Below are 24,756 nucleotides of genomic sequence, written 5' to 3'. Positions count from 1 at the left end.
CCCCACAGATGATAGGGCCTCTGGCACCTGACTGATGACACAGAGTTGAGCCTACCACAGACCCACACTGGACAGGCAGTGTAAGAAAGAAATGAACTTCTGTTGTGAAATTTTAGGGCTGTCTGTAGTTTCTGCATAACTTCGCCTATCCCTGAGTGGTAAGAAGACAACAGGTATTTCAGACCCAACCAATGTAGTTAGATGGGCTTAGGAGAAAAAGCCCACAAAAGTAATCCCCTGTTAGTTTAAACATTCATACTTTCATTAAGTACTGCAACAAGAATGAAAAAAAAACACAACTATGAAAGCAATCAAGCTGAGGGCCTTTAAGATGATCAATCCATGGATTTACAGTTCAGACTTCAAATGGCCACTGACCTACTGATATATGATTACTATTTTAATAACTGAATGAAAGGCAGCAATGGAAACAAGAAAGTGGCTGTATACTGCTTTAGCTCCCCAAATGATCTCTGTATCATTACCAAAAGCCCTGACGGGAATTTGGATTACACTTTATCTAGTATATGTGTGTATTTGAGAAATAAATGATAGCACTAAAGAAGAGCTTTAAAAAAAGGTAAGTGTCTCCTTAATATAGACGTTTTTCTAAATCTCTGGAGAAAAGCTCATACCATTCATATTTGTCAATCAAGTGCTAATAGTATTACCCTGAAATAGTTACCTTAATTCTCTGAGTAATGACATGGCTACAGACAGTCAACATACATCCATAATGCACGCATTGAAAGCTACTGAAACAAAAGACAAATTTCTTCCTCTTTCTAAAATACTGAATTTCATTAAAAAAAAAAAAAAGATTTCATTTATTTATTTGACAGAGATCACAAGTAAGCAGAGAGGCAGGCAGAGAAAGAGAGTGTGGGGGGGAAGCCGGCTCCCTGCTGAGCAGAGAACCCAACCTGGGGCTTGATTCCAGGACTCTGGGATCATGACCTGAGCTGAAGGCAGAAGCTTTAACCCACTGAGCCACCCAAGCGTCCCCTGAATTTCATTTTTTTCTTTTCTCCATCATGGTAAGTAAATATCATATAGTCAAGAGTGTAAGACTCTATCAGTTTCAAAGGGGGAGTAAATTCAGTGTCAATGCTACTTTGCAAAGTGGTCTCTTATGTGAGAAATTTTATGTTTTTAAGTTTAAAATCATTCAAAAGGAAGCAAGCACATACTTACTCCATAATTAGTGGTTCATCTTGAAAAGTCCTATTGAGTACAGTCATATTATTAGGATCTGCATAGAAAGAAAATATATAAATTAGCAGGTACTTTATATTATATTTGATATCTACACTTGGGGTAAAATATCTATTCTTTTCAAAATTCATCTACAATTAATTTCAACTATTACCAATAAGAAGACACTACAAATCTAACTTAAATGGACACCAAGTTTGTAAAGACAAAATACTGGGGTTCATTCTATAGTTAAGACCATCATTACAATAACTTTCTTTAGAGGCTTCCATCAAAACCTCTTAGGTGAGTCTTCTTTAAATACAATTGCACCGGAACAATTGTCAAAATGCACAAAACTACTTGACTCTAAAATGTCCATGCTTACATACATGAAATGCTTCTTCAATGGTGCTGTTTCTTTAGATATTTACTGACAATGAATTTGAAGTTTTGAGACTACTAATCTTCTCAAATATTACAGAAAACATAACTATATCCCTTCTACACTGCCTTGAGAAATCTGGCTCCACGAACAAAGTTATCTATTTAGGTATAACTAATTGGCTTTTCAGGTAAGTCTTGAAGGTTTTGGGGGAGACTCTCAAGCTCCACTCCAACCTTTTTGTGTTTTCCTGTAATGGGGAGACCAGAAACCCAAAATAGCATTTCTCACATATCTCTGTAGCTGAGATTCTGAATAAAATGTGAGCCTTGCCAATCAGATATACTGAATTTTGGAAGGCAGTAGTTCCACTTCAGTCTCTGATCACTGAATTTGTAGTATCAAGAGGCAGGGTGCAGAGCATCCATCTGGCTGGTGAGGGTCACAGCAGACAGTGTCATTCTAGCAGCTGCTGTGCAACTGGCAGTATTCTTATAGTAAAAAGCCTTCCTTGATGGCTCTGGGACTGTTCCTGAAAGTTCAACCCAGGGTCTGTTCTTTAGCTATCCCAATGATTCTATAGGCCTTAAACCCTTTAATAAATCACTCTCTTCCTAAGATAGCAAGAGTGGAATCTATTCTTTAGAACTGATTTCAGATTAGCCCGACTGAAAAAGAAAAATCAAAAATTTGACTTTTAAAAATGTTTTTACAAACAATTACTGACTCTTAAGAAATTCATTACTGAACTGATTTCAGAACAATATTTTGTTGTATTTACCTAGGAATAATGGGTATATTCTTCCTTTAATATCCAGTGATAAACATTAAAAACTCTTAAAAAACAAATTCACCTAATGTTTGATTTTGTCCCCAGAAGATAACAGCTCCCAATTCACTGTTGGCATGATTTTTGGGAAGATATGTCAGAAGGACATCCATTTGTGAATCTCCATCATAATCCCCAGGTACTACACTCGTTATCAGTGCACTGTGATTCCTAAAAGAAATAAACATTTTAAGGCATCGAGTCAAGCTATAATGGAAAAGGACACCTTTATATTTGTATTACACACAAATATTTTCAATGTAAACTTTAAAATCACAGAACTGATTCTCATTTCATTCTTTTTAATTTCTTATCATCCTTCATGTATTTAGGCCTCTTTGATCTACAAAATAATTCAGGATGACTGCAGAGACAAATCTGAAATATTTCAAAAGAAAGCACAGTTTTATGTTCTTATACTAGCTAATATAGTCCTTTTACTTTGTTCTTTTGTCAAGGACACCAATGAATTTGGCTGGTTTATAAGAAATGGAGGCTCATAATCAATTGTTAGGACAATAAGGGGTATCACTGTTGTTTTAGTTAAAAGTATATTATTTGTAAAATATTTAATTTTTGATTTTAATGCATATATGAAGATTAATCATTTTATTTTTGAAAAATATTCAAGATTCACAATGGTAAATAAGTTCTTTTTATCAAACCTGGCAATATGCTATCAAAACATACATATCTGATTTTATATTTTAATAATGAAATAATTTTGAAATTATTTATATTAACCTTGAAAACTTAAAACATGTCTTCTTGTAACATTTGAATGACCTAACCAAAAAACATGCCTTAAATTCAATCTTTATTTAATTCCACTTAGAGCAAATAGCAAGATAGCAAGTTTTCCAATAGACTAGAGATAATTACTTTGTAAATGGCATCAAGAATCTAAAAATATATATAACAGATTTTATTTAGGGTGAAAATGAGAAAAATACTGAAAAGGTTAAGCAAGGTTAAGAGGAGTGAAGAGAAACAATAGTATCATAATGCATCTACCTATTATGTCCCATACATTACATCAATGCTTAATAGCTATTAACTGATAATTTTTATCACCTGAATTATCATTCTCATTGAACTGACTCAAAAACTGAGGTCTGGAGCAATTAAAAAGCTAAAGCTAAAAGCTAATACTAACTAGCTAACTAGCTGATAATTAAACTGAATAGCTGAAATTCAAATTGTGTCAGCCTCTAAAACTAAACTTCATCCTGATAAAATCGTTTTGGTAATGCTAGTTTTCTCAAATAATTCCAACAATACTTTAAGTTTTATCCATGAAAATACCTGGTTTTTAAAAATGATGCTATAGCAATCACCCATGCTACAATGTAGGAAACTATATCTAATTGTGGAGGTCTCTTCATCTGCATGTGCATACAGAAGCATATTCAGTAACACATACTGAACATAACTGGTATTAATATCTGTCTAAATATATTCATGATTTGAGGGCAAAAAGTACTCTAGAATAGACAGGAATGTATTACAAAGGATTAGTTGGGAATTTAACCTAATCAGGTTATATGGCCACAAATACATAGCTTCTTTATGGCTGTAAAAATAAGAAGTAGAACGTTTAAAGATATGAGATTGACATATGTGTTTTTCGTTTTCTTTCTTTCTTTTTTTTTTTTTTTTGAAGATTTTATTTATTTATTTGAGAGAGAGAAAGTGAGAGAGAACATGAGAGGGGAGAAGGTCAGAGGGAGAAGCAGACTCCCTGTGGAGCTGGGAGCCCAATGTGGCACTCGATCCCGGGACTCCAGGATCATGACCTGAGCTGTAGGCAGTCGCCCAACCAACTGAGCCACCCAGGCGCCCCGACATATGCATTTTCCTTTTCTTCTTTCGAAGAACCGACTAAAATGATACTGAATAAAAGTTTTTAAAAAATATATATCCCTCAAAAACAAAGAGATCATAAAGGGAGATAGGGAGTGGAAGGAATGCTAACTGACTTAGGAGCACAAGAAAACTATAAGCTAAAACGTTTTAAGGAAAAGGCTTAAGAATGAAAGTTTTTGCCCAGAAGAACTGAGAAGCTCAGAATTTGCAGTCATCAGAAATTATGAAAGACAAGAGTGATGCAAGAGGCTGAAAACAGCTTTATCTGAAAGTGTGTATTGTGAGTGATGGTCCCTTGTCCCTCTCTTTCAACAAGACAAGAACCAAGCAGTTTATTAACCAGGGATTACAGATTTAAGTTACAGAAAAGGGTAAGGTTTGGGACTCAGCTAAAAACAGAATGTTAAGTTTACAGAAGGAACAATTTGACCCTTGCCCCCAGCTCTATCTTATTCCTTGGATGCCAGGCATCCAGGAACATACCCACAGGGCAAGACAGGAGATAAGGGGCACCAAGCAAAGTTTCCAATCAGCTTGTTAGTCCCATACTATTAAGTATGATATCTCTGCTTTTTGAAGAAAACTATGAATATTAAAGAGAGCCAAAACAAATAGCACTAAGGAAATGGAAGAAAAGAGAAATAATAAGGGGAATAACGAATCTTCAAAACTATACTTGAAGACATAAGGAAGTATGTCCATAAAACAAAAAAGGAACAGCATGCTAAGAGAAAAGAATAGTAAGAGAACAAAGAAAACTTTTTGGAGATTAAAAAAAAAGACAGCTAACAAAAAATTCAATAGAAAGATTCAAGTAAAACTGAGAAAACCTCCTGGAAAGCAAACAAAATGAAATGACAAAAACACAGATAAAATGAAGGTGTAAGGGTAGTCCAATAACCAACTGATAAGAATTCCTGAAAGAGAATTTAAAAAATTACTAAAGAAATAAGAACATTTCAGAAAGCACCCAAGGTTAGAAACCTCCATTTTGAAGGGGCCCACCTAATACCCAGTATAACAAATGAAAAATAAATCAAGACACAGCATCATGAAATATCAGAGCAAAAGGGATAAAGAGACCCTAAAAGCTTCCAACAGTAAAAATAAAACAAGTCACCTTAGAAGGATTAGGGGGGAAAAAAGCACTGTATTTTAAAATAGCACCCCATGAAACTAGAAGACTACAGGCCAATCAAAGTATTAAAAGTAATAAAAAATTGGGGACTTGGAAGGAAAAACATATACTGTTGCTTAGAAATTTCTTAAAGGATGCACTCTAGTGAAGTAAATGAAGACGTTAAGAATAAAAGGGCACAGGATCCAAAAAAGAGGGATCCAACAAAGAATGACAAAGGGAAAATCCCCAAATACTAACCTTGCAGGAGGCTTAAAGAATGAATCCAGAGGGGGTAGAAGTGTAGATGACTCAAAGGGGAAAACAAAAATGTACAACTGGTATTCAGCCAATACGATGGAACATGTACCATGAAATTAAAGTACACAGAAAACTATGCAACTGAATTTTCAAAAATCAACCATTTACTTTAGGAGGAAAAACTCTGCAGAAATGAAATAAAAAATGGTGGATACTGACGTGCACAGAAACTACATGGTCAAAATGTAAACGAAATTTACTAATTTAACTAAAAATATGATATAATGAAACTAAGATGATGGGGATAATTAAGGGCAAATCCTCATCTATGCTAACAAAAATCCAAGAGATGATAATTAGTGAAGAAATTACAGTGCAAATGCTTATTTTAATATGGAAATAAACCTCAGAAAAAATATCTGAAGGTTTTGTAAGTGGTTGCATCTGAGAGAAGAACATGGGAGTAGGAAAGAGCAAAGAGGAAAGGGAAGAGAAAGGAGAGTTATTTTTCCTTTGAAAAATATTCTAAACAAAATAAAAACAAGTTTCTAAATCTTAATAATATAAGACAACACTGCAGTAATCAAAGAAAATGAAACAAACTGCCATTTTTTTTAAAGTCGGTAAAAGTCTAGTCCTTTGTAGTTCAAACATTTCTTTCCAAGAAAAATCACTTCCAAGCAGTTCATTTCTTGTATATAATATTTACCTCCTGTTACCTGCCCACGCCAAGCATGCTGACATTTATTACTAGGAAAATTTCTCAAGAAGGACAGTTCCTGTTTGTTCATTTAAAACTTTCTCTCAATGTTCAAATTCAAGGTCCTTTTTTTTTTTTAAGATTTTTTAAAATTTATTTGTTTGACAGAGATTATAAGTAGGCGGAGAGGTTGGTGGGAGGAGGCGGGGGCAGAAATTAGGCTCCCTGCTGAGCAGAGAGACTGATGTGGGGCTTGATCCCAGGACCCTGAGAGGGTTTAACCCACTGAGCCACCCAGGCACCCCAAGGTTTTTTTTTTTTTTTTTAAACAAATGTCTGAGTTTAAATATTGTAGAGTCTGAGCAATCATTATTAGCCCACAAAGGGAATTAAATATTTTTTAAACTGTTTCCTAAGTAATTTCTTACCTTTCTACAAACCAATTCACCCTGTAAATGGTTAACAAGTAAATCAACTTAAAATACCATTTTTTTCATCTTTCCTTTTTTTTTTTTTTTTAAGATTTTATTTATTATTTGACAGAGAGAGACACAGCAAGATAGGGAACACAAGCAGGAGTGGGAGAGGGAGAAGCAGGCTTCCAACTGAGCAGAGTGCCTGACCTGGGGCTTGATCCCAGGACTCTGGGATCATGACCTGAGCCAAAGCAGAAGCTAAACAACTGAGCCACCCAGACGCCCCTTCATCTTTCCTTTAAACAAGAACCTGTAATGATTCCCTACCTTTCATGGGATTCAGTTCAAAGGCGTTGTGATAACATTATCACAGGTTCCTAGTCCTCCCTGATCTCATCTTCTTGGTCCATAACTCTCCAAAGTATACCATCCATTTCAGCTAAGTAAATCTTTCCATCTCCATTTCACAACACGCTTACTGCTATCTCTTGTTAATGCTGTGTCCCCAAACTTAAAAGCCTGCACCTAAATTATACTGAGGGTCACTGAAATCCTGTAACTTCCTAGAAGTTTCCACTTTAGTCTGTACAAGTCTTCCTTGAACCAGTCATCAATCAGTGATTGCTTCTTGATGTTTCAAAACTGTGCTGGTTCATTACTGATGATGATCACTGAGTTTCAGGCCATGTCAGTGACATAAAATAAAAATAAGAACTATTATTTGAACAAATCTAAAATTCAGCTTGATTTAAATTCTTTCAAAATAAACCTTAAAAAACCCACCACTTACCAAGCAAAAAGAAATGAGCACAAAGATCACTGACCTTTTCCCAGTGCAAATAAAGGCCCCCTCCTACCCTCAACACACAGTTGACCTGATGAACCTGTGAATGAGCTGGTGCCATGTGCACACTCAGGATGAGGGACAATCTCCAACACATTCACGAAGGGGTATTAGATTGCAAGAGAATGAAGGGTGTTTATGCAGGAACAAACCTAATTTACTCAAACATATTGATTTTTTTAAAAAGTAAGTAATTTTTTAAACTTTGGTATACTCAATATTTTTCCTAACAAATCACTTGCTACCTATACCTCATGGTTTTGTGTCAACACAGTTGAGTAAAATTGATTCAAAGACAATTCAACTAGCTATTGCATATCAATCATTACAACAATGATTGTTTTTACAGGAAAATATACATTTGTACTTACTTCAAAGACACTTTTACTTTGGGTTTAAAATAGGGTGCATTCTGGTCTGCCAAAAAGACGATTAAATCATTTCCTAAAAGAAGTGAATATACATTATTAGAGAAATATTTCCAGGTAATACCTCTAATCAGTGGTTACAAAAAGCTTTCTGGGTGCTGTTCTTAACAAAAAACCTTTTATTTTACTCCAGTTCCTCTGCCCTCTCAAGGTGAGTCCTACTTGTCTGATGGAATGGGGATACCTAACAGTATATCACAAATTCAGTGTTGAAGTGGCACAGAAACAGGAAGGATGAACACAGAAAATGAGGCTGATCAAAACAAACTGAGGCCAATGGCTTCTGCCAGGAATCAGATCAGGTGACTTAAAAGAATATATAAAGAACACGCCTTTTACCTATAGTATACGTCAAGCCTTATCTCCCAAACCTACCAACATGACCTCTTATAAGGCTGTTGAGTTTATCACACAGATGCATTGCCCCAAGAAACAGGAACTCCTACTGTAGGTATCTAACTAGTAACAAGGACATGATTACATATTTAAGAAAAAGTTGAATCTCCTAAGGTCCTCCTCTTGTGGCTTCTACGGAACCATCACCCAAGTTGATGCACTGGAACTCAATGGATGCATTCATGAGAACTCACTGGAACACACTTTTGAAACTGTTTAATTAAGCCCAAGCCAACTTTCTGAATTCAGTTTGGATGGAATAGATACAGGTTTGGCAGTATGCACCCTTCTTGCAATAAATACATAGTCATACAAAGATAGGAAAAGTATCCACAGTCCACAAGAGGCTTTGGTATATTTATAAGAGCCACAAAAAACTTGGACCAAGATCCTGTTAGGTAAGCTCTGTATAAACCTGTTTCACCTCCTCCCTTAATGGCCTTGATCTACCCAGTTCTGTGGGTACTCGAAATGTTAAGACCCTTTAATATCCATTGTCAGCATCAAGATTTACAATAAAGTTTGTTTAGTGATGATTAAAGCAAAGAACTCCTAAGAACCTCAAGTTGACAAGGAAAGCAGAGATTTGGAAGATTAGGGTGGTGACCGAAGTGAGGAAAAGGTCAGGTGCTCATAAGACTACACAGCTCAGGAGGGAGAAGAATCCGCAGTTTAACATTGATAAACGCTGGGTTTCTCAATGGTCCCTTCAAAATGGTTGTGTGAGCTGTGAAGTGTTTAGGGCACAGGGGGCGGGGGGACAGGGGGCGGAGAGTGAATACAGTAGCTTTAAAGCTGGGACCCTGAAAAAGTGAGGGGCGGGTGAATAAAGCAAATGAGGAGGTAGGGATCAGAAGAAACTGTCAAGTTGCATCTTTCCCAGTTCATTAAAGGAGAAGGAATATCGAAGGAAGTAAAGCAGAGGAATGAAGGGATTTGGGGAGGGAAGGCAGAGGGAAGCTAAAAAGACTCTTGGGAATCAGGAAGGACTTGGGAAAGCAGGTGATTGCATGGGGGCGCAGAAGGTACTCGGGTGAAGGCCTCAGGCTTCTCAGGAACAACACAAAACCCTGGGGTGTTTCTAGGGCTCTCGTAGGTAGATCAAACTGTGGGGTGGCCAGGCCAGCATCCAGGGCTGGAAAAGATGGAGAAAACGGGCAAGCTACAAAGGATGCTGGAAATTAAGAGAGAAAGAGGGTTGGGAGAGAAGGGCTGGGAAATGCAGGAGGACTGGCCATCCGGGCTAGGGGTGTGGGAACACCGGGAGGGGCACAGGGACAGCGGACAGAGGGAGGGCCGGGCAAGCACTGACTTTCCCGCAGCACGAAGAGGTCCGTCTGCTTGTCGGAGTTGAGGTCTCCGAAGGCCGCCAGGGTGCCCCAGGCCTCGGCCCCAAAGAGCTCGGCCGTGACGTTGTGCAGCGCCCGCGCCGGGACCGGCCCGACTCCCAGCAGCGCGAGCCCCCCAAGCAGCGGCGCCAGCAGCACCCAGGAGCTCGGCAGCCGGCCCGCCGCCGCCATGGCAGCCCCTCGGCTCCCGCCCGCCGGCCCACTGCCGCGCTTGACGGCAGCCGGAAAGCACCGTGCCGCCGGCCGAGAAAGAAATCGCACTGCCCAGACGCTCGAACGAGCCGCCGCCGGTTCCCCGCTCACTCTCCCCAAGAGCTAAACCTCTGGCGCTTGGGAGGCCGCGGAACTAGGTTGAAAATCGCCCTTGCGCTCACTTCCGGCCGGCGCGCCTCTCGACAGTGTCGCGCGGGGGGGGGCGGGGCCGGCCGGGAGGAGCTGACAGGCGGCCCCGGGGGCGGTGGCCAAGGCGGCTGCCCGAGAGCCGTGTTGGGGTTGGCGGGGCTCATGGCTGAAGTGAGCTGGAAGGTGTTGGAGCGAAGAGCCCGGGCCAAGCGCTCAGGTTTGGCTGGCTGGAGCGCCACCCCCTTCCCCAGCACCCGGGTGGTGCTCCCCCTCAAGCGACTTGGACGGGAGGGTGGTGGGGGTCCTGGGGCTAAACCTGTGCCCGCGTGTGTCCCCTTAGAAAGCAGAGGGCGGTCCATGGCCTCCTTACTCCTGTCTACCCCCATCCGCACCAGTTGGTAGTGGCCCCAACTTTACCACATGTGTTTTTCCCCAATGCTATTTCGTATGTGCCCCCCCCCACCCCGGAAAGTAGGTGGTGGTGTCGACTAAGCCCCGAGTCTTTAGAAATCAGGTGGCTGCCAGTTTCCTGGGGGAAGTGCGTCCTCCCTCAAAAATCAGCTTCGTTCTTAGATGTGACTATGATCTGGTCCTAGAAAACTGGCAGCAGAAATGTGTTGCCTTATTTCATATCTCCCTTTTACATTCTTCACTAGTTCTGCGAGTTTTCTATGTTGCACGAATCGAGGGGGGACAAGGCCTTACGCTGTGAAGGGGGTCACGTTTGAGCATGCTTAGGGCTCAGAAAGAAGCGGGCCCCTTCCCTGGACAAGTGGCCCCAAGACTCACAGTTCCCAGTGGTGCCTCCCAAATCCAAAGCCGCCGAGGTCAGAAGACGCTGCGCAGGCAGTTACAACAGTTGGAAGTGTCCTGAACTGACTTGTTCAAATTGCAAAGTCACGACTTTGAAGTTAGCACTTGTGGCTGATCACTCCTCTAGATAGAATTGAAACTTCCCTTTTTTCTGGCTGGCTGGATATCATCTTGAGCTAAATGTGTGCCTATAAACAGAAAAGATGTGTGGAATGACAAGTGTTTAATTAAGAATCTTCCTTTTTAAAGGATTGACGTTATTATATGTCAGTGTTGAGAGATGCTAATGTTAAGCAAAGAAAGGCATGGCCCTCAGAAAACCAGTCTGCATTTGCATTAATATTGAGAGTTTTTTTTTTTCTTCAGCTAATATGCCCCATTATGTTTGGGGTTTTTTCAATTTATGTATTTTTTGGTTGTCTCTTATGTGGTTTGCCTTTTTTTTTTTAATGTGTCTAATTTCATAAATCATACAGGAGAAAGTCATTGACTCTTCCTTGCCAATTTCATTGTTTTTAAACTTTACTTAAAAAGTTTTGCACTACTTATTTAGGTTATAGCAAAACTACCAGGGAAGTATGAGAGAATTTTTTTAGCAAGTAGTCCTTAGTACATTTCAGAGTCATTACAGTTATTTGAATTAGTCACATGTATTGTTGTTAAACAGTTTTTAAAATTTTTGTATCATACGGAAATATTGATTGACCGCTAACAATGTGTCTACCTGGGCTATAAAAAGTGTTAATTGTATTGAACACATCTGGTTAAAGAGAGTAACCTGAGTTTTCTTCCAGGGATCTGAGCTCTGCCCCCAACGTCTATTTTACAGCATTTCTCTTTTCTTTTAATAAGCATATAGGGTTTATTTTCTTCTCCAGGCTCTATTTTCTCTGAATTGCATATCATAACAGTAAGCTTTGAAAACCTACCTTCCCTTTCTTAAGTGAGAAAAAAAAATCGGATTTAACTTTTGTTGAATGCAGTCAGTTTCATGTGCAAAGGGGTTAAGTGCATAGTATAAATGTTGGATGTTACTGTGTGTTTATATCATGGTAGTAAAAGATAGTATTCAAAGTCAATCCTCCAAATTAGTTGAGGTTTCAGGTTCTAACTCTGTAAGGTGTTGACTATAAAGTTTTTGCATGAATTATTGACTTCCTATGTTATTAAAAACAATCAACCTGATTCTGTTTGTTACTTTTAGAAGAATATATAAACTGAGCTTAGTTTGAAAGATATAACCTGACTCTGAGATAGATGCCACTGCAAAGTTCTGAGCATTGTTACATAGTAGCGAATCACTTCACTGCTCAATAGAGGATGCTACACTTGTGTAATGTTTAATAAGTGGATATTATATATTTCCTGCCTCATCCCTATAAGCAAATGTAATTTATCAAAGCAAAGAAAATCAAATTTTCAAGTCATTAAAAAGAAAATAAAATTATAATAAGCCTCGATTATTGCCTTTGTTGCACACTGCATCATGTTAATAACTGCTCACACTGCTTTCAATTAATCTAATGCTGATTGCTTCTAACCTTCACTAAACAGTTTTGAAAATTGCTGTAGTTTAGCCTGCGACGCTTATGATTAGAGTCAACAATTTGAAATGGCCAGCTCACCTGATGCCATCGTCTCTTCTCCTCCAGCTTTCTTAAGGTCTGGTAAGTGTGCAGACCCCAAAAGGGTCACTTGGTAATTTTAAATACCTTTGTTTCTGAAGGTTGGTGTCAACCATATGATACCATCTTGGCTTTATTTCCTCTTTGGTGGGCCCAAGCCTGGCATCATTTCTGTTTTTGTTAGACTCAAGTTTGTACTATATGTTGAATGTGGCCTATAGTCATACTGTGTAGGGCGTGAGAAGTGTAGAGAGGAGCCCCTGTCTTTACTCTAGCAATATGTGTCCAGGGTCTGGGAACCTCAGTGCCAGGGATCCTCAGTTGTAAAATGGGTACCTAAAAAGTTTCTTAAGTGAGTATCATCTTCTTGGATAATGGAAGTAACTTTCTTAAATTAGAAATTTTTGGTTAGTGTTACAATTATTTCCTCATCTACTACCTGTGAAGTAGGGTTTCTTCTTCTTCTTCTTCTTCTTCTTCTTCTTCTTTTTTAAAGAGAGAGGTGGATGGAGGAGCAGAGGGAGAGGGAAAGAGAGAATCTTAAAAAGCCTCCATGCCCAGCACAGAGCCCAATGTGGGGCTCCATCTCATGACCCTGAGATCAGGACCTCAGCTGAAATCAAGAGTCTGATGCTTAATTGACTGAGCCACTGAGGTGCCCCTTTGAAGAAGGTATTTTTGTAAATAGGATTTCATAGACAGGAAATGGAAGCTCACAAAGGTAAAACAACTTGCTCCAGATCCCAGACTATTATGTTTCAAGGCTATCTGCTTTGCCTTCTACCCCTTGGCATGTTGGTATAAGGGCTGGAGGAGATATTGGCACAGTGGCTCTTAGACATGTTGGTGAGACCCTTTGCAAGCTGGATGAAAGCTGATTGCTCCCCTCATGAGTCCCTAGGATTTGGAAAACATATGCAAGAAAGTTCATGCATCCAATGGAGACCACATTTGTATTCTCATTAGGAATTCAGGTCTTTGGCTGTATCTAGTCTTCCTTTACAAAAGAAGGAAAGGCCTTCTTTAGGGCTTTTTTCTATATGTAGTGACCCATCTTGGCCATTTAAAATCTGTTCATTGTGTGAACACTCTTGGAGAAGCCCTTTGGCAAGAGGATGCTTTTCGTCTCAAATATCCCTTAAGCAGAATATTCAGCCTTGGGACTCATTAACAGGTAAATGTGAGATGAGGCAGCCCAAACCCTGACAATAAAGCCCAGATTTTTATTTCCTTTTAGATTTTAATTCCTGTTTTGGCAAGATTGAGGTGGAAAATCTTGAAATAGGAAGGAGCTTAAGGAAAAATCACAGAAAAGAATGCTCATATTAAGGAATGAAAATGATCCTTGTCTTCAGCTATCATCTGCTAAATAACAAAATAGTATATAATATATAACATCGACAGTTGATTTCTGGTTTAATCTTTGAACTAAGAGACCAAGAAGACATATATCTTTGGACTGTGTTTTCTGTATTTTAAGCACCAGGCTCTGTTTTCCATTTTGGCTTTCCTAGTAAGGGCTTGGTGGGTTTCCAGCATTAGCAAAGTCATTCAGCAGTTATAGGGAAAGAGAATACTAAAGATATGCTTTTATGCATCAATAGTACTGAAAATTTCAAAACACAAGAACTGTGCTTTACCATTATAGGGTATTTGATATACAGATGCTTCATATACAAAAAGCATTTCCAGTACCATATCATTAAATTGAAATAGAATGCACTAAGAGACAAAATAGAAATATACCAAACTTCACAGTTTTAAGCTATGTTAAAGACCTGATTCCTTGTGAATTACTTTCAACATTTACACTTTTTGGGGGATTCCTTTAACCAAAACTTAATAATGACTCCAAAATCTCCTTAAATCTTTTATCTGCTAAACACTCTGAGTGGTTTGCATTTATAATTTATTTACTAATTGAGAAATACTGCTTTGGAAATGATTTATTTTCCCTATTGTGATTTCTTGGACATTATCACTGTAGAAGAGTGTTTTAAGGAATAATTTCAGGGGCGCCGGGGTGGCTCAGTTGGTTGAGCGACTGGCTCGATTTAATTTCAGGTCGTGATCTTTGGGTTCTGGGATCAAGCCCTGTGTCAGGCTCTGCACTCAGCAGGGAGTCTGCTTGAGGATTCTTTCTCTCTCTTCCTTTGCTCATGTTGTAGCTTTCTGTCTCTCTGTCAAATAAATAAGTAAATAAATCTAAAAAAAAAAAAGGAATAATTTTATTTAACAGTTATTCTGAAGCATGTCCTTGGCTGACAGCTGAGCTTTTCCCTGGTGTTTTTGTCTAGATACTATCGGATGTTACCAAAAATGAAAGCTAGTACCTTGATTTTGGAAAATTAACTTCTAGTGTACCTAGATTGTTTTATGTATTGTAACCCTCTTTATTTCTCCTGAATTTATTTCTATTATTTTGTCTTCATTCCCACTCTTTACTCAATTTATTGTGTGTGCATGCTTAGTTATGCTCTGATAAGTGCTATGGTTAAATATCATCTCTTTTGTTTCGACTACTTAAATCCAAAGAGGTATCTGGAGGTACAGGTTTTTCTTTAAAGAACCTTGGAGTAAAATATACAAGACCTTGAATTTATAGGAAAATTCCACCAGCAAAATAAATTATCAAATTAGGAAAGGAGTGTAGCATCCATTCCTCAGATTGCCTCCATCTTTCATGTGACTGCTATAGTTATACAATATGTTAGGTTAACAGAGCTAGTCAGCAATAGCAGTCACATTGGTATTGTGGTTGAATTATTAGTAGTAATTGTTAAGAGCATTTTGTAGTGAGCTAAGAAGTGTTTTTACTTTTATTCTTAGATAATAATTTTGAAAGTTACTCCTTCTTAAAATGAAGTAGCCTGTCTCTATCTTGGCTCCCTAAGTTTACCAGCATCTAAGTGAGTTTATCAGCATAAGACTTGAATTTTTTCCTGATTTCTTTTTAGGTTCTTTGATTAATTTTCTTTTATCAATTTGATTTGATGAGCATATCAGTACCTGGTAAAGTTTTATTATATATTCTGGGCATAACTCAACTCTATTTTACATTTTTGACTCTCTCTTTTTTTCTTTTTCTTTTTAAAGGCATTATATGATAGCCTTGATTTCAGCCTAATGTAACAGACAATTAATCAAAAAGTTTCTTGTGGCTTAGAGATACCATATACCTGGGTTCCCGGACCACTGTGGGTTATAACCCCTTTGAAAAGCCTAAGGAAAGAGTACACATTTTGTGTTGAGCTAAACCTGGATCTCATCCTGCCTTTGTTGTTTAATGTTGTTTGATCTTGAGCAAGTTACTTAAATCCTTGAGAACTGGCTGCTTTCTCTATAAAAATAAGGGTAATAAAACCTACTTGGAAGAATTATTGTGAGGATTAAGTAAGATGTTATATGCAAAACACTTGCTATTTAGTAGCTGCCCAATAGATTTTAGTTTTTATCTTTCCTAACATGGTCTTTTATAATATTACTGATAAGTATTTAAAAGTAGGACTTCTACAAAAACAGATGAGTTTGCTTATCTCTCTCATTTTGATATCTAGCCTCTAGGTAGCCATTTGATTAAGAAAACTTGTCATGCTAAAATTCAATTAGCTTGAATCAGATTACCCAGAATCTGGTTCTCATTTGAGTCCAAGTCCATTTCATTTTTGTCAATAACACAAGACTAAAGAAATTTTTTATGACATTTTCCTTGGAAATTCCTGTCAGACAGCAGGGAGAGCAGTCATTATTTTATGTATAGTCAGACTTTATTTTTGTCTTATATTGGATATAAAACAGGTTCCCTTCAAGTAGGATGGAATTTTCTAAAACACTTGTAAATTGGATCCTGCTGGGAGCTCTGATCGCTTCTTAGTAGGTCTTGCCCTGTAATCTTATAAGATTTAAGAAATAGAGGACGTACGATGTGGCTTAACTCTCCTGGCATGAATCTCATTGACCTTAAAGTTTACTTTCTCTCTGTATCATTATCCTTAGCAGAGATGATGCTTTAGATTCTATAAGTGAAATAGTTTCATGAGGAGCACTGTGTCTTGTCTTGCTGTTTCACATTGTTACAGAATACTCACAGTATGCCACCTAAAATCTATTTTCCTCATGATGTTTTCTTTATCATCAGTCTTCTGGGAGGTGAGAGAAATGATAAGAGGAACTTCCAGAGTTCCTGATTCTGATCCAGGCACCTACTTGAACATTTCCAAATGAATATATGATAGGCATCTCAAATGAAACCTGGCCAAAATCAAACTCTTACCTCTAATTTCTGTTCCTACCCCAAACATGGGCCTCCCTTAATCTTCTTCATCTCAGTAAGCTACTATTTTGCTGGCTCTTCAGGCTAAAAATACAGAGGTTATTCCTTCTTCTTCATCATTTTTTTCAGTTCATTTGTAAATCCTTTCTACTCCATCGCCAAAAATGTATACTAAAATCTGTCTATTTTTCTCCAGCTGTACTCCTGCCTCCCTAGTTTAAGCCACGTTCATCTCTGGTCTAAATTACTGAGATAGCCTGGAAAGAATACATATTTTTCCCTAAATTACTGAGATAGCCTGGAAAGAATTCATATTTTTCCCTTACTACAATCTGTTCTCTACCTTGCAGTAAGAAGATTCTTTTAAACATGTAAGTCAGATCATGTCACTTTCCTGTGATAATTTATTACGTTTAAGCATAAAATCCACAGTCCCTTCCCTTGGGTGACTCAAGGCACCTGATGTTGCATCTCTGTAATCTACTCATGGAATACTGTATTCCTCACCTATTGCTTTTCAGGCATACTGGCTTGGTTTGGTTGCTTAAGGGACAATTTTGTTTCAGTTAGGTTCTCTGTAATAGCTATTTCCTCTGCCTGGAAAGCCCTCTCTCCTGCTGTTTGGTAGCTTGTGCTTGTCCCTTTCAGTTGTCTGTTAGGTTCTCATCTTAAGCTTAAGTCTCCTTAGAAAGGCCTTTTCTGCCTATCCAATCTAAGTGGCCCCCAGACACATCACTCTTTTTTTTTTAAATTTTTTATTTTTTATAAACATATATTTTTATCCCCAGGGGTACAGTTCTGTGAATCGCCAGGTTTACACACTTCACTGCACTCACCATAGCACATACCCTCCCCAGTGTCCATAACCCCACCCCCCTTCTCCGAACCCCCCTCCCCCCAGCAACCCTCAGTCTGTTTGTGAGATTAAGAGTCACTTATGGTTTGTCTCCCTCCCAATCCCATCTTGTTTCATTTATTCTTCTCCTACCCCCTTAACCCCCCATGTTGCATCTCCACTTCCTTATATCAGGGAGATCATATGATAGTTGTCTTTCTCCGATTGACTTATTTCGCTAAGCATAATACCCTTTAGTTCCATCCACGATAGACACATCACTCTTAATTCTAATTCTCTTTAGTGTACTTCTCACTGTTTGATATTTTTCTCTTCCCTTGCCTGTCTCATATGAGAGAAGAGATTTCATCTGTCTTGTCCTCCTGCATCCCTAGAGCCTAGAGGAGGTCTTGGAGCATAATAAATGATCAGTAAATCATATTGCTTAGAAAATTTTATTACTTATCACACCTGAATCCCTCCTGCCCCTTTTGAGAGACAGTGTCATTGTGTGCTTATTATATAGACTTTAGGCTCATGCTACTAGGCTCAGATCCCAGTATGATATTTATAAACTGTGTGAATTGTTTTTTAATCTACTTTTCCTCATTGGATAATAGAGATAATAGTTATCCTTCGTAAGTCCTTTTGTGAAGATGAAATAATGCTGTGACGTACTTGGTGGTTGTAGTAGTGGTACTAATGTTAACAATAAAGACTAATGTTGATGGTGTTAGCAGTGACTATTTTAGTAGCTAATATTTATTGAGTATTTAACATGTGACAAGCAGTGTCCTTTCGGTGCTTTTCATTTAAATCTCACAACAATCTTTTGCTATAGGTACTATTACTTTTCTCCTAAACACACACACACACAGAATTAAACACATAAAGTCATGCAGCTAGAATATAGACTTTGGCAGAACCACTGCTCCTAACCACTGCTGCCTTTGCCTTCTTCATTATGCATAGTGCTTAAGTGTTGCATAAATGGATGGCAGTGGTTATTATTTGTATCTTGATTATGTTCATCACTTTTCTCTCATTTCAGATTAACTAATGTTTATGGGGTCTCTCTAATGTCATAGGAAGTTTATAGTATACAATACTGGCTTTAGAGAGCTCATGGCCCAATGGAACTTTATGCAGAGCTACAGATGACTTTAGTACTCTTATAGATATACAATCTCTGTCTCTCTTGGACTCTTCTAGTTGTTTCCTACTTAACTTTGCTGCCTATGGCCATCATCTGCCATTATACCACCTCTGGCAAGTCTGTTCTACAAGTTACTGTCTGGATTATTTTTCTAAAATAAAGAACTGATCTGTTCCTCCCTTGCTTAACACTACTCATTTGCTCTCCATCTCCTGCAGCATTAGTGTGGGACTTCAGTGAATTCTTCTTTGGAAGTGACATTTGAGCTGAAGGAGGAAGTGGAAATCAAATGAGAAGTTAATATGAAGATTCTAGTCTAGGTTCTAGGGGATAGATAGAGCTGGACATTTAAGGAGCACTGAGAAGGCCAAAGGCCAAAGGATTGTGAATGACAGAAATAGGAGAGAGAAGACAGCTGGGATGGGCAGGGCATTGGAAACCTTGAAGATACTTGGATTTTATCATAAGTGAGAAGGAAAGACATTTAAAATTTGAAGTAATATACAGCGATAAGACTGAGTAATGTTTTGTGAAGATCTTCTGGCTACTAAGTGTAAAACAGATTGGAGAGTGGTAGAAGGTAGGGGGTGGCTGATGACAGAAGCCGTATTTTATACGTCTGTCTCTGATGCTTAACACAGGGCATGATGCCAAGCATGGGTCCTCGTTGAGTGATGAATGTCTATGAAGTTGACTCTTTCATCAGTCTAGATTCAGAAAATGTGATCACCTTGATTATGTATTAGAATCCATTGGCCATTTATTACATAATTTTTGACTCAACAGACTGACTTTTTAGAAGGAGGTCCAATTCAACAGATTTCCTGTGTGTGTATATATAGTAAATTCTTATAAATATATATCTTATTTTATGTCATTATAATCTTTGTCCATATTTTAAAATGACAGATTGGCCGTTCTATTTCTGAAGAATAATCTGCAAAATTGTGCAAAGTTCTGCTGTATCTTTTTTTGGATCAAGCTGGAAGATGCATATGGAGATTTGATTTACCTGTTAATAGATGTTAGATTCATGGCAGATATAAGTATTTTATTTTTACTGGTAAACACACAGTTAGAATGTGTCTTTTATGATTTTGAAGGGGATGTATTTTCAAATCCCTAAGTAGAAAACAACAAAATTGTAACTTGATCTTAAAAAATTAGTAAGTGCTTTTTGATGGTTCATTGTAGTTTTCTGTGATTTTTAAAAAAGATTTTATTTATTTATTTGAAAGAGAGTGAGATCACAAGTAAACAGAGAGGCAGGCAGAGAAAGGGAGGAAGCAGGCTCCCTGCCAAGCAGAGAGCCTGATGTGGGGCTTAATCCTGGGACCCTGAGACCATGACCTGAGCCAAAGGTATTATTCTACTTTATTTTGTCCCATAGGTCCCTTAAATTATTTGTACTTCTTAAAATATTTTTTTTCCTGATTTGTTTGGATGCATTCCACTGCCTATCTTCTAGCTCACTGATCCTTTCTTGTACTTTGTCTAGACTGGTTTGAATCCCTCTAGTGTATTTTTTTTTTTTAAGATTTTATTTTTATTATTTATTTGACAGAAATAGAGAGAGAGATCACAAGTAGGCAGAGAAGCAGGCAGAGAGAGAAGGGAAAGCAGGCTCCCCACCGAGCAGAGAGCCTGATGTGGGGCTCGATTCCAGGACCCTGAGATCATGACCTGAGCTGAAGGCAGAGGCCCAACACACTGAGCCACCCAGGAGCCCTGCTCTAGTGTATTTTAAAATTCATTTATTTTATTCTTCAGCTTTTGACTTCCTTTTGGTTTCTTTCTTTCTTTTTTTTCTCTTTCTTTTATTTTGTTTGATACTTTTTTATATTTCCTATCTGTTGAAGTTCTCTATATATCCATTCTTCTTTCGAGTTCAGCTTTATGGTCATTACTTTGCACTCTATCAGATAAATTGCTTATCTTTGTTTCATTAAGGTTTTTTTCTGAGGTTTCATCTTGTTCTGTTTGGAAGTTATTCCTTTATTTTCTGATTTTACTGACTCTCTGTGTTTGTTTCTATGTATTAGGTGAAGTAACTACCTCTTCCAGTCATGGACCAGTTGCCTCACATAGGAGATAAACCTTATGGATCAACTTTGCCGTAGCTCTTAGTTGTCTGTCAAACTTTGTGATTGTCTAAACAGTCTGGTTTATTCTTGATAGGTGCCAGTTGTTGAGGATGTGTCAAGACCTGTCAGTATTCCAAAGAGAAGGACCTCAGTCAGTATCTAGGTTCAGGCTGAATGGGTGCCATACCTTCAGACAGCAACCTTTAAAGTATGAAAATATATACAGTCTTATAGGACTATAGTTATTAACCCTTTTAGCATTGTGTTCTGGGCTTCTGGAGGTGTCCATGGGCAACAGTTGCAAAAATTGGGGTCCCAGACACATGTGTGAGCTCCTTACTGTTAGGTGTCATTGAGCTGTAGTGAAGCTAAGGAAGTAAGCAAAGATTGTTTTCCCCAGTCTACACTTCCCACAATCACCTCCATAGTCTCTGTTTGTGTAGGAAACCTGACACTTGTCCCTCATGTTTAAGCTCTTAAGACCAGTAAATAGGCCCTTTCCATAGAAATGCTTGGGATGTGTTTCAGTAACCTGTCTGTGCAGTGCCCTTTGGGTGGTAGGCTGATAAAAAGTATCTTTCCAATTGTTTTAGTCCCATGGGGCCCAGAAACACAAGCCTCCCTGGCCTCCAGAGCCAAGTGATCTAGGGGTATCCCCTATGTGGACTGTGTTGCTTGTTGGCTTTGGCGAGGTAGCAGAATAGTCCAGGGCTACAAAGCACTCTCCAACTGTAGTGAGACAGCAGGAGAGTGCAGGGCCAGGGTGTTGATGTGAGTTGTAGCAAGGGAGCTGGAGATGTAGGGCCAGCGCATACCTGCCGTAGCGAGGCACTGTGAGAACACAGGGCCATGGTACACCTGCTTACTTTAGAAAAAGAGTTGTAGACTTCGGGGCAAGGAGCATGCCTGCCAACTTAATTGGGACAGTGGGAGAGTGCTGTTACTGTGCACGTTCTCCAGCTCTAGCAAGATAGTGGGAGAACTTAAGAATGGGGTAGTGCTGGCACTAGCAAGGTAAAGTGGGAGTGCTGAGAGGGCTCCCACCATCGCCTGTGTCCCCAAAAAGAGTCCCAACAGGCCCTAGTCCTTTGTCAGACACTAAGATTAGCAAATGAATCTCCATACATAGTGTAGGCGATTTTCAGACTTGGTTTCATGCTGAGTCATAGGAAGAATGTGTCTGAGGGAACCCTGTATGACTGGAATCTCATTTCCATGTACCCCTGTGCGTCTCCTAGACATAAACTCTGTTGGTTTTTCAAAGCCAAACATTTGGAGAGCTTATGTCTGTGATGCAGGTCCTAAGGATTGAGGTCCTGATGTGGAACACAAATGCTTCACTACTTAGTGAAGCTCTGTGTTTTTGAGATCCCTTCAAAAACTGGGTCACTGCATTGGGGATAAGGTTTTTGGTGAGACTATGTCTCTGTCTCACCTACCTACTTCAATGTGTACCTTTTATCCTTTGTTTTTGAGGAGCAGTTGTAGATTTGGTGTGTCCATGGTTGGAGGGATCTTCTATGCTGCCATATTTTAGTGTCCCCCCTAACCTCCCTGCACATGGAATTTTTCTATCAGTTTTTATCATTGTTTTTGTCAGTTCAGAGATCCTTGTGTTTGGTTATGTTATCTTGTTTTCATGGAAATACATAATTAAGCTCAATTAATTTGTTATACCCACTTAATCCCAATTCTCAATAGACTTGTAGCTTTGATAATAATCATTTGCGTAATAACTACAAGGATAAAAAAATCATAGCAGAATGTAAAGTTAATTATCATAATTTGAAGGAATAAAAACCATTTAGGGATTAGGTATTATCACTGGATTCTTTCTGCTGTGTATTACACTATACAGTATTAATATTTTACTTAACACCTGTATCAAATTTAAGCCTTTCCACAGTCTTATTCTATTTATTAAATACTTCTTGAATTTTTCCTCCCCTTTGCCTCCCTGCTGTTACTACCATAATTCAAGGGTCTTGGATGAATGTTTTAACCAAAACATTGGTTAAAATGGACTTTTAACGAATGGACTCTTGTGCCAAGGGCTCACCACTTATGCAGTCCTTCACGGTGCCAACAGAGTTTGTTATGTTAGTCACCATACAGGACATCTTTAATTTTTGATATAGTGTTCCATGATTCCCTGTTTGTGTATAACACCCAGTGCTCCACGCCACATATGCCCTCCTTAATACCCATCACCAGGCTAACCCATCCCCCCAACCCCCTCCTCTCTGAAACCCTTAGTTTATTGCCCAGAGTCCAGTCTGTCATGGTTCGTTTCCTCCTCTGATTCTCCCCCATTCATTTTTCCCTTCCTTCTCCTAATGTCCTCCATGCTATATCTTTTTAAAGGTTTGATCATATGATGCTCTTGCCTAAGCTTCCCCAACAGTTCTCTGTTATCGAAAAGATAAAAATGCAAACCTAGAACCTGTTGTTTAGCATCCTCCACTATTAGATTTCTAGATACCTTTCCAATCACCCCTCCCTCTTGCATTTTCTTCTGTAGTGCTACTAATCTCTCAGATGGGGCATTTTCTTTCTTGCTTCTGCAACTTTATAGTGAGGTTCCTTCTGTTTTAGATAGCCTTTCTCTGAAAATTTTGTGTACTCCTGTAATCTTTTATTTGGTTCCAATGATCTCTTATCTTTACATATTTTCTGACTACCCCTTTCCTCTGCATCCCAGTTTTCATTGAATTGTTCTCCTTGTTCTTTGGCACCTCACACATGCTTCTTTTAGCTCTGATGTTCCTGAATTGCCATAATTATATATCTATCTCCTCTATAGGTCATGAATTCTTTAGGTTAGACTGAATTGATTATAGTTTTATATCAGTAGCCCCTCATGTAGGCTTGGTGTTGGGGTCTTAAGGTTGAATGAATCATTCTAGAAAGAATTAGTTCTGTTTTGATATAGAATAAACTTGTCAGCACTCTATATTGTCTAATCATTTCTCCTTTATGTTTGATAAATAAATTTTGGTGAATTGATTTTCTAGCTGTTTCATACTAAATATATTTTCCTTATTGGAGAAATCAAAAAAGGTTCAAAGTTCAAATTCAAAAAAAGAAATCAGTAAGTGATGCGAAATAGTGATCTTAGAGGATAGTAATTTCATGAGTTGGGCACTCTGATTGTTCTCTATACTTGTGGACAACATCTGCAGAGCCAGTCCTGCCTGGCTCTAGCTGCCTTTGTCTCTTTGCTTAAGAACCTTGAGCAATTTTTGTGTACTGAATTTTGCTTTCCCTGAAGTGAAGATATAAGAAATCATATAGATTGTTCATCCATGTTGTTATCAAGATGTCAGTCATCGGGGCGCCTGGGTGGCTCAGTGGGTTAAAGCCTCTGCCTTCGGCTCAGGTCATGATCCCGGAGTCCTGGGATCGAGCCCCACATCGGGCTCTCTGCTCGGCAGAGAGCTTGCTTCCTCCTCTCTCTCTGCCCGCCTCCTTGCCTACTTGTGATCTCTGTCTGTCAAATAAATAAATAAATAAAATCTTTTATAAAAAAAAAAAAAGATGTCAGTCATCAGTAGCATGTTTATTTTTTCACATATAGAGAAGGACAACCCTATTTAATTGGCCTTGTCTATCACAGTATAGACTTTATCTAAGATACCAAAAAACTTGAACTTGGCATTTAAGTTTCAAGAATATGGAAATGAAAGACAGTGAAATGATACCCTTTTATTTTTTTTATGTACCCTTTTAAATGAAGTGGGAAGAAATTAGCTTCCTAAACATGCCATCTAGAGTAAGTATAAAATTTTTCAGAATAAAGATGGTATAAAATATATTTCTAATAATACACTAGAGAAAAATCTC

The 24,756-nt window shown here is 38.4% G+C and overlaps 2 protein-coding genes across 2 annotated transcripts in view; one reads left to right on the top strand and one right to left on the bottom strand.

Moving 5' to 3' along the window:
• The window catches only part of ITFG1 (integrin alpha FG-GAP repeat containing 1), a 324,431-nt gene extending 314,278 nt beyond the window's left edge, over nt 1-10,153 (bottom strand). Inside the window, exons 1-4 of the mRNA XM_059152027.1 lie at nt 9,749-10,153; nt 7,984-8,056; nt 2,434-2,579; nt 1,195-1,252 (exon numbers count right to left, since the gene is read on the bottom strand). Coding sequence (XP_059008010.1) covers nt 1,195-1,252; nt 2,434-2,579; nt 7,984-8,056; nt 9,749-9,956 — 485 coding nt within the window. The 5' untranslated portion in view covers nt 9,957-10,153. The remainder of the gene's footprint in view (nt 1-1,194; nt 1,253-2,433; nt 2,580-7,983; nt 8,057-9,748) is intronic.
• Nucleotides 10,154-10,209: 56 nt separating this feature from the next.
• Nucleotides 10,210-24,756, top strand: part of PHKB (phosphorylase kinase regulatory subunit beta) — a 238,868-nt gene continuing 224,321 nt past the window's right edge. The window contains exons 1-2 of the mRNA XM_059152026.1: nt 10,210-10,344; nt 12,495-12,607. Coding sequence (XP_059008009.1) covers nt 12,553-12,607 — 55 coding nt within the window. The 5' untranslated portion in view covers nt 10,210-10,344; nt 12,495-12,552. The remainder of the gene's footprint in view (nt 10,345-12,494; nt 12,608-24,756) is intronic.

The sequence above is a fragment of the Mustela lutreola genome, chromosome 16, assembly GCF_030435805.1.
Source record: "Mustela lutreola isolate mMusLut2 chromosome 16, mMusLut2.pri, whole genome shotgun sequence".
NCBI lineage: Eukaryota > Metazoa > Chordata > Mammalia > Carnivora > Mustelidae > Mustela > Mustela lutreola.
Note: the sequence above shows the minus strand (reverse complement) of the source record. Positions and strands in the feature narration are given on the sequence as shown.